At 52.5% G+C, this 9654-nt stretch overlaps 1 protein-coding gene across 5 annotated transcripts in view; it reads left to right on the forward strand.

Annotated features, from left to right (window-relative positions):
* The first annotated feature begins 1704 nt into the window (after positions 1 to 1704).
* SCUBE3 (signal peptide, CUB domain and EGF like domain containing 3) overlaps positions 1705 to 9654 on the forward strand; it is a 39779-nt gene continuing 31829 nt past the window's right edge. For all 5 annotated transcript variants that reach the window (XM_003897488.5, XM_017957819.3, XM_003897487.5 and 2 more), the window contains exon 1: positions 1705 to 2466. In XM_003897488.5, coding sequence (XP_003897537.1) covers positions 2382 to 2466 — 85 coding nt within the window. In that variant the 5' untranslated portion in view covers positions 1705 to 2381. The remainder of the gene's footprint in view (positions 2467 to 9654) is intronic.

Here is a 9654-nt window from a genome sequence, read left to right on the forward strand (position 1 = left end):
GCCCCCATGGAGATCACAGGCACCATCCGGCAACCTCCAATTCTTTCTCTTTTTTTGAAACCATTCTCTTGTTTGGGGCAAAAAGGATGGCAAGTTTACACTTGTCCTCCAACCCTACACATAATTGGTGGCAGCAGGCAAAACTGCTGCAAGGGGAGGGTTTTGCCAGTGGAATGAAGGAGGGAGGGCATCTTAGAGTGACAGGGCTGGGAGGGACCTCAATCATCTGACCCAGCCTTTCTGTGGCCTCCACACCATTCCCATGATCTATGTGCTCGCATCCCAAAGGTCATCTTTGATGCTATGCAAGGTTCTCCAGGCCTCCTCCCCCAGGCTTCCTTGGGGCACTGCCCCCTTTCCACCACTGAGTGAATCCACCACCCTCGTTTTCTGAGGAAACTGAGGCCCATTGAGATATGACTTGTTCAAAAGTAATCTTCATCCCAGGATAAGAAGTCTGAGTCTGTTTCCATCTACTTTTCCACTGAATCCCTAGGAAAGGAAGGGCTCAGCTCTTTTCCCCAGCGGACAGGACCATTGCCAACAAAGCCCTCCCCTTGCCCCAGCTGATGTGGGCAGCCAATATTGAGGGTCTCAGAACTGAATCTCTTTTGAGGAGATCTTGGTCATTGCCTCTTCCTCCTGGGTACGCTGAGGGCTCTGTGAGGCTAGTCTGGGTCCTAGCAGCGTCTTCCCTGTAGAAAATTGAACCTGGCCTGGTCTCATTCTGAACACAGCCTCACACTCCAAGAAAGTCCTCACAACCTTTCAAGAGGTCTTTCCTCTTTCCCTTACAATGGAAGGAAAGAAGATACAGAGTGGGTGAACAGTCAAGAGGCAGCATCTATGTTTGGAAGACACTGCTCCTTTTGCACAGTTTGCCCCTGTTTTAAAAATATCCTTTCTCTTTCCTCTGCTCCCCTTCAATTGGAGGGATGAAGGGTTAAGAATGGACCAGTCAGGACCACCTCTTGAAGCCGCGTGCAGGTTTGGAGGAGCCTCTTGTACCTGTCTTTATGTCTTTGTGTTTATACACATAGACATGATTCTGTTGGGTAGCTTTTGCCCCTGTGCTGAGCACACGAGAGTGTCTGTATATGAGTCCAAGTCTCTATGGGTAGGGTGGTTCAGTGGGCTTACCTCCAAGGCCCTAACTGCAAGGGAGTCTGTCCTGGAGCTGGCAGTTTTAGCAGGCGGAGGCTACTTTCTTTTTGGTCCTCAAAGTGGACTCGGATCTAGGAATGGGGACTGAGTCCTGAGAGTAGGGGTGTGGTAGGTGTAAAAGTTAAGAGGGTGTTACTCGGCCTGGTGTCGGAGGCGGTGTGTTCCGAGGTCCTATGTCCCCTGTCAGGCTGTGTCGGTGGACACGCCCGAGTGCCCGTGTGTCCACGTCTGCCCCGGCCTCCCGAACACCTCGCTCCCTCTTTGTCTCGGGTGGAGGTGTGCGTGCAAACCTGCGCCGCACGGCCGTCCTCGCGTGTGAGCGCGGGGACGCACCGTCGCTCCTCGACTCTTTCCTAGGGGAGCGAGGACAAGTCGGAGCCCGGTGCTGTTTGGTCTGGAGCCGAGCGGAGCTTGCATTGATCCATTGATTGTGCACGGTTTGCGCCTGACCTCTCTGCTCCCGGGGAAGCCGTCTCCATGGAGACCGGGCCCGCTCCCCCAGCGCCGGATTGTAAATTCCTGCAGGCAGCGGCCCGGCAGCCTGGGGAGGGGGCCACCGCGCCCGGGAGCGCAGGGGGAGCGGCCGCCGCGCCGAGGCCCCATTTGAAAGAAAAAAGGGCACGAAAAAAGGAGGTGGTGGTGGAGGAGGAGGAGGAGGGGGAGGAGGAAGAAAACGAAAAGGAGCGAGGAGAGGAGGAGAAAGAGGAGGAGGAGGAGAAAGGCGAAGAAAAAGAGCCTGAGAGACGGAGAAAGAGCGAGAGAGGAAGAAAGAGAGGCAGAAAGGGCGTGTTTCTGGCGCTGCGTTTCCCCTCCCCTTTCTCAGGTCCTTCGCTCGGGCTCTGCGCGCTCTCCGGCTGCAGCTCTCTCCCGGCGAAGCTGGGAATTGGGTGGGATTAGACGGAGCAGCCCCGCCGCCGCCGCTGGCAGAGGCCGGCTTGGAGAGGGCGGGGGTTCCCCTCCGTCAGTCGCCCCGGGCGCCCCTCGCCTCTTCGCACTCTGCGCCTCGCTCTCCCCGACGTCCGGTCAGGAGGAGCCGGTAGCATCGGGAGCCTCGCGCCGAGGGCGCCGCGGTCCGCGCCCCGCGACTGCAGCCCCCGGCCTGGCCCCGGCGGGGCGCCCCCTCCCCTCCCCCTCCTGCGCGCTGGGATCCGGCCGGCTTCCGCCCTCCCCTGGCCGCGAGACCGGCCCCGGCGGCTGGGCCGCCAGTAGCTCCTGCCATGGGCTCGGGGCGCGTACCCGGGCTCTGCCTGCTTGTCCTGCTGGTCCACGCCCGCGCCGCCCAGTACAGCAAAGCCGCGCAAGGTAAGGAAGGAGGGGCGCGCGGCCTGGGGGCTGTCCCGGCTGCTGGGCCTCAGGGCCTAGGCGTGATTCCCGAGGGGCAGGGCAGGTGCTGGGGAGCGTGCTGCTGTCAGGACCCGGCTCTGTGCACCCGGACTCCCCGGCCAGGGGCCCGACCGCTGGGCGCTGCGCCCCGAGCGAAAAGCCGGACGAGCTGGGGGCGGCAGAGAGAAGTGAGAAGCTCTGGGGGCGGTGGGCAGAAGAGACCACGCGCCTCAGAATTCCGCCCGACTTCATCCACCCCCAGCATCTTCGAAAGACTTCTTGTCCTCCAAAATCTGAGAGAGAATTTTCTCTTCTCTCAAACATTGCCAGAAACTTACGCTGTGGCCTGGAGAGACTAAGGGAATAATGAAAACTTTTCAGCCGTGCCGTATATTTCTTTGCCTTACCCCCAACCCGCATGCAAAGTTAGACATTTCTAAGTTGATGCCTTATCAGTGGAAAAATGTTGAAGAAAAATAGGATCTTTTATGGAAAAATCAACTCATCTCTCACCGGATGGTAGGGGGCTGAAGAGAAGAAAATTTCTGTGACTGGCTCCCGACAGGAATGTTGCGTTTCTGCCTCTTTAGGGGGAAATCTCTTTCGTCTTGCATGGCTTTCATTTCTTATCATAATATTTATTTATTAAGGCCTCGGGTTTCCAATTCCATTTAAATCCAGGTCAGAATTGCATTAAAATAACAAAGTAGAATTCCAGGCTGGGGAGCTCTGACAGATCCCTCTAGGAATTAAAGAGAGACAGGGAGGCCTCCTGCCCCCGTCCCTGACCCCCAGCTCATCGCCTGGCAGGTCCCAAGGCTGTGCAGGCACAGACTAGGCTGATGTACCACAGTTCTCTCAGGACAGTTTCTCCTCCCCCTTGACCTCTTGCTGTACCCCTCCCCCATCGTGTCCTCACCGACAAGAGATTTATATGGACAAAAAGAAAATTCCCCCTGGCAAGGTTTTGCCCAGGAGAGTACGATTCTGCCTGTTGTCCCAGGGACTCCTGAAGCCAGCTGGGGTGAGGAGGTGGCTGGGCCAGAAGGAAAGTTGAACTTGGGAGTTGGGGAAGCCTGAGTGTCCGACACAGGTCACTGTGTCCCAGAGCCTGAGCGTTTGGCTCTTAAGCTGCTCTGTTGTATTGGATGGACTCCTGCTCTGTGAAAAGGAAGGTGCTGTATCAATGCCGCCTTCCTCTCCCCAAACACTGCCTCTTCAGCTAACCTCTTCCCCCTCCAACCTGTCCTTTCACAGAACTGAAACACTAGAGACCCTCAGCTGTCAAATACTGGACCCTACCCCCACACCTTCCAACCCCACACTGCCTCTTTTCCAGTCCTGGTTCCAGACAGCCCACCACCACTGCCACCCCCAACCTGGGAGCAGCCCCTCTCCTCACTGTGGATTTGTGTTTTCATAAACAAAGCTGGCTTTTGTAGTGTGTGCTGACTTACTCATAACATGGAATTAGCTAGGGAGTTTAGTCTGAAGGAAGGAACAGATTTCATGAAGTAACCTCGAGACAAGATAAGGGCCTCTTTCAAGTTGGAGCCAGTGTCTGCAGTGGCCTAGTGAGGCTGCGGACCAAAGGAGAAGCAGTGTATTCGAGGGGGGCCCAGGGGCAGATGGAGACCCCTCCAAGGGACAGGTGCCATCAAGCCAAGGCATTCAAGTATGGGAGATCAGCTCACCAGTGATTCAGGAACGGCAGTCAGAATCCCTCCATGGTACTCCAGGGCTTCCTTTCGTTGGACTCCCTGCTGGGTACTGAGGAACATGCTGCCAGAGTGGAGGCCCCTGCCCTCAAGGAACTTATAGAAGAGTAGTTTTGTTTCCAGCTTATCTCATTCACAGGCCACCCTTCCTGTGACTGGACTGCAGTTAGCTTGGTATCTTCCTTCTTTTCTTCTGATCCCTAAGCTTGGCCTAGAATGGAAGCCTTTCATTGACCCTTCTCTTCAGGAAATCTACAAACCCCATCTGCCAGAGGTTGCCTAATAGCAGGTTTACTGGGTTACAGGGATGTCTCTGGACACAAATTTGCAGGCAGATGCTGCAGGAAGAACTAGTACTGACCAGGCGGGGCAGCCTTACAGCCTTACCCATAGACAGAGTCTGTGAGCATCAGGGAGGACATGCCTTCAAACTATCTCCTGGTTATCAGCAGTGCCAGAAAGTGTGCCTTTAATGCCAGCCACATGCTTTATATGAAGCACTAGCAGGTTTTTAAAATCAAATACCCTTGGCAAGTATCTTGTACAGAGTTACTATACCTCTGGGGGTATCTGGGTTTCTGTCCCTTTTCATCAGTGATTCCCACAGTGGGAAAACCAAAGTCATGTGGAAGGGGGAAAAGGGGGAGACAAGGAAGGGAGCCCTAAGTGTAAAGGTGAGTGTGCGAGTGTGCACACATGAGAGGTTCACCACAATTACCAACAGGCAACATAGCTGGATGTCTGTGTTTCTTGTAACGTAGTTGCTACGGGTAAACTGCTGTTTTAGTGTCTGTGAGAACTGTATGGAAGAGTGGGTGGGTAAGCCTGTGTGACTGGGAAGGAGGGAGCATGAGGGGACATGGTTTTGAGTGTTTTTCAAGTGCTTGTCTGTATATTTTAAAGTAGACAGACTGGATAACCAAGATAATTGTTAACTTAAAAGCATTAATTTGCTTTGCTTTTGGTCGGGGGGTGCGTGTTTGGTGGGGGGGGGGGGGGGGAAGCAGTGGTTAAAAAGACCTAATCCTGGCATAGGGCTCAGGTTACAGCTGAATGAAAAGGTCTCTCGGCCTCCAGGGAAACTTGTCCCCAGGGCTGGCTCCAGGAGAGCCAGCCTGGCCGTTTAGTTTACCTGGTAGTTTTCTCTCCTTGTTAGGGATAGAGTTTTGATAAAGTCATGCATTTAGAATTTCCAAGTAACCCCATCCCTGGGACTGAGAGCGTTCGTGTGGTGGCAAACAGTGTCTCTCTGTCTCGGTGTGTCTCTCCGGGTCTCTGTCTGGGTGTATGTGTCTCTTTCTTTCCCCCACCCTTCTCTTCCTCTTTAATGTGGCTGTTTCCTCTCCTCCCCGCTTCCCTGGGCTCCTGTGGCCAGCTCTTACAGTGAGGGGACTGTTCCTCCTAGCCCCTCCCTCCAAAATATGAAATGAAAACCATAACCGTGTCAGCGGGTAAGGGTGGCCCCGTGGGCAGCCGGCTATTGCCTGTGCCCCATCCAGGCCACACTGGAGAGAGGGAGAGTCCCCACTCAGAACCTAATCTTTAGTCAGTTCCCTCTAAGCCCACCCCCCATTTTTCCAGAAGGTGGAGAAGAGGGTGGACTGCTTAGAAATTCTTCAGAAATCCCTTTGACCTCTCTTCTCTCATGACATGTCTCAGAGGTGGGGAAAGCCTCAGGGTGGGAGAGTACAGAGACTCTTCCCTGTTTTCAACCCCTTCCTTCTCATCTCCTTGAGTCTCTGCAGGGTGGAATAAGAGAAAGGGGACTGGAAGACACTAAGGCCAGAATTACTGCAGGCAGAGAAAGAAGACAGTCATCAGCAGCCCTCAAATGAGATTGTTTTCTGAAACCTTCAGGAATCTGAGAGCATGAGAACCGGTTTGAGATGTGAGCAGCTGGGACCTGTTATAAAAGGAGCTGGTCCTGGGTGTGAGTTTGGGAATGTGAAGTGTGCATTCACACACATGTGAATGTGTATGCATGACTCAGGGCGGGTGTGTGTGTGTGAAGTGCTCTGGTGAGAGAAAAAAGGAAGTGGGGGCAATGTGCGTTTTGTTTTAGTTGGAGAAGTAAAGAAGTGGAATGGCTTGGTCCAGTGCCTTGAACTGAGGACAGGGGAAGGGAACAAAGGGCTTCAGACCTTTTGAGAAGATGGAGCTGGAAGAGCTTGCTGCCTGATCCCACTCAGTCCTTGCCCCCAGCTCTGGTCCCCAAATGTCAGGGCGTGGGCCTCCTTTGACATCCCATATCCCTAGCACATGACCACTTATAAGAAAGAGTCCCTGTCAGGGCTGGAAACTGCAGAGCTGCTCTGAGGCTGGCAGTGCCCATAAGAGGCCCAGACCTGGGGACAGCTTCTTCAGCTCAGAAGACTAGAGTCTGGAAACAGGACTGCTGGGCCTTGGGTATAGAAGAGAAACAACGGTCAACCCAGAGACGTTTGGGGGGTACAGGAGCTAGTCACCTGGGCTAAGAGGAGACAGAGACTCCCCTCTACCACCAGCCACCTGACACTGGACTGGCTACTCTCCTGTTCCCATGCCCACCCAATGCCAGCCTCAAGTGGCACCACGGATATAGAGATATATGGTGCCAGTGGGTTTAGACAAATGCAGAGCCTAAGGATTTGAGCCTCGGAGGAAATCACTGAAGTCCCTCTCCTCACTTGTAAAATATCAGTAGGGTTCCTTGCAGCCCTGAGATTCTGCACATCTCACTGAAATCCTTCCTGCTGAAGGCAGAAGGCGCCGGGCCTCCACAGGTTACTCACCCAAATCTCAGGCCCTCTCCTCCCTGGATGCTGGTCCACTTCTGCCTGCCTCATGAGGCTAGGTCACTTGGATACTCTTCCTTTCTTCCCCCACCCGTTTCCTGGAACCCCAAGTAGCTGATAGTTCTTACTGTGTCCATAAAGTGGGTATTTATCCCTGGAAACAGCCCCTGAAGAACATGTGTGTGTTTCTGCATGTGTGTATGAAACAAAGTTGGGAAGTGGAGCTGAAATATCTGTGTTATGGGAACTGAATATTCTTGGAGCTGGGCCCCAGGATTCCATATGTTTCTAGCTCTGAGACTAGCTGTCTGTATTCTGCCCTAGCCTAGACATGTCCCCCTGCAGATCAAGCACTGCTTTGTAGTTGCTGTTAGATGCTGTGCTTTGGCTGCACAAATGGGATGATGACCCCTATATAGGGCACAGTGGTCCTTGCTCTTACCTCTGGTTTTCCCTGTGGCTATAACCATAGCCCTAGAGAGCTGTGGGGTTTGGATTTCTGAGCCCTACACCAGGGGCTCTTCAGGTCTGGTCACTGCTGGTAACAAGCTGAGAAAAGACCTGGGCAGGGGCTGCAGGGCTGGAGGGAAGATCCAGGATAAGGAAACACATCTAAGGAATCCCTCTGAAAGGGGGGAGTATCGGGATATGTGGGCACTGGGGGGAGGGCTGGGGAAGGGGAGTGCTTGAAGGGTAGACCCTGGGGAGCAGGTTTACAGAGAGGACGTTTTTACAAGTTTCTAATTATATTTATTTGGAGTTTTCCTCTGGCGGTTTGAAGCTGTTAACAGCAGGAACCTGTATCCCTGGTGTTTGTTTTTGTTTCTAACCAGCTGCTTGGCCCCAGCATAGTGAATCCAAGGGCAGGCAACACCTGCCCACTGCTGTACCGCCCACCCTTGCCTTATTGCAACTGTGTCTGCACCCTCCCTGCCCACTACTCAGCCCTGCTCTCTTCTGCTGCTCCCATGCCCAAAGCCTCAGAGCATCTGCATTCCCACTGCTGATTGCCTCCCTGGATCATCCACATTTCAGCTCCTTCTGTTCCATGGTTATGTACTGGATGCATGCTTCATGCTGAACTAAGTGCTGAGTTGGAGTTGGGGGAGGTACACTAATGACTAAGGCGTGGATTCCTCCCTCAAGTGCTTAGAGAAGACGGTAGTGAGAGAGCACTGGACTGGGAGTTTGAAGACCTGGATCCTGCTGTACACTAGCTATCTGCTCTTTCCTGAGGTATCCTCACTGGGCTTCAGTTTCCTCATCTATTCAATGAGAGAGGACAGTCTGAAGACCAAGTGAACCAACCTGCATGAAAAAACTGTACACTTAGTGAAATTATACAAATCTGAAATGTTTTTTTTTCCAATTAATTTAAAGAGATAATATTACTAATTACAAAACCAGAACTTACCTATGCCCACTGCCTGCCTCCCTGCCCCTCACTCTACAATGTTCTGTTCTTCCCCCACTTCACTACCCATCCTCTAAAAGCTTCTGATTCAGGGTTGTTGATTTTGTCCATACTGAAAGGGAGAAAATTCTTGTCCAATTAAGGTTACATTCAAATGATCAAGGAGCTAGATTAAGGGTAAGGCAGGACATCAGAGAGAAACTCATCAGGGTCCCCAGTAAGTGACAAGCTTTTGAGGTTCAGACCCCCTTCCCTTCAAATCACCAAACACCAGCAGCTTTTCCTGGCTGTTCAGTTGAGCAGGCTAAGCCTGAGTGAGAGGAGAGGATACTGTTTTTAAAAGGAGAAAGTGCTCTGTCTCCTCCTTGGAATCAACAGGTGGTTATTTGTGTGGTTTTCTGGACTTTCTCTAGGCCACCCTCATCCTTGCATAAGCTTTTTCTAGACTGAGGAGGGGCTCAGGCTCTAGCTGAGGTCACAGTGCCTCGGCCAGTCCCAAACTGGGAAGACAGCCTGCTACTCCAGGCTCTGCCAATCTCCCTGGTTGCTATTTTGACCTGGAGGTAGAACAGATATGCACAGGTGTGGGTACATGTGCACATGCTGTGGGTTAGGATATCATGGCCCAAGGCTGGGCTGGTTTTATTTTGGATGTTACTTAGATGTAGCAACTTAGAGGTGAGAATGAGGGAACTCACCAGGGGCAAGCAGTGGAATGCCTGTCTCAGGTGCCCCATCATTGGGTGTTTGTTAGCATGGAGGCTGAGGAACATGTGTTGAAGGGGATGCTCTGAAAAGATCCCTGTAGCAGTCCCACATGATGTCTGAAGACCCTGAGACCCTATGACTCATTGGTCTCAGTCTCTTCTGGCCCCAGCACTCAGCATATGGATACCTTTAAGTGGGTACTACCCTTCTGTGAGTTTAGTTTCCTCTCTCCCTACTCTTCACTTGAGACTAAACTTCCTGGGACTTCTTCCACCCAGAACAGTTGTGGGATCACAGAGTAAAGAAGTGAGATTTTTCTCTGAGGTAACATAGAGCAGAAGGGATGCCACAGATAGAGACCTCATCTACTCACTACTAACACATCCATGTCTCCATCCACTCGCCTGTTTAACAAATATTTACTAAGTGCCTTCAATGTAGAATTCATCTCTTGTTCACTGCCAAATCCCCAGCACCTAGCATAGTGCTTCACATGTTGGAGGTGCTCAATAACTATTTATTGAGTGAGTGAATGAATGCTGAGCCCTATTCC

Source organism: Papio anubis, chromosome 6 (assembly GCF_008728515.1).
Source record: "Papio anubis isolate 15944 chromosome 6, Panubis1.0, whole genome shotgun sequence".
NCBI lineage: Eukaryota > Metazoa > Chordata > Mammalia > Primates > Cercopithecidae > Papio > Papio anubis.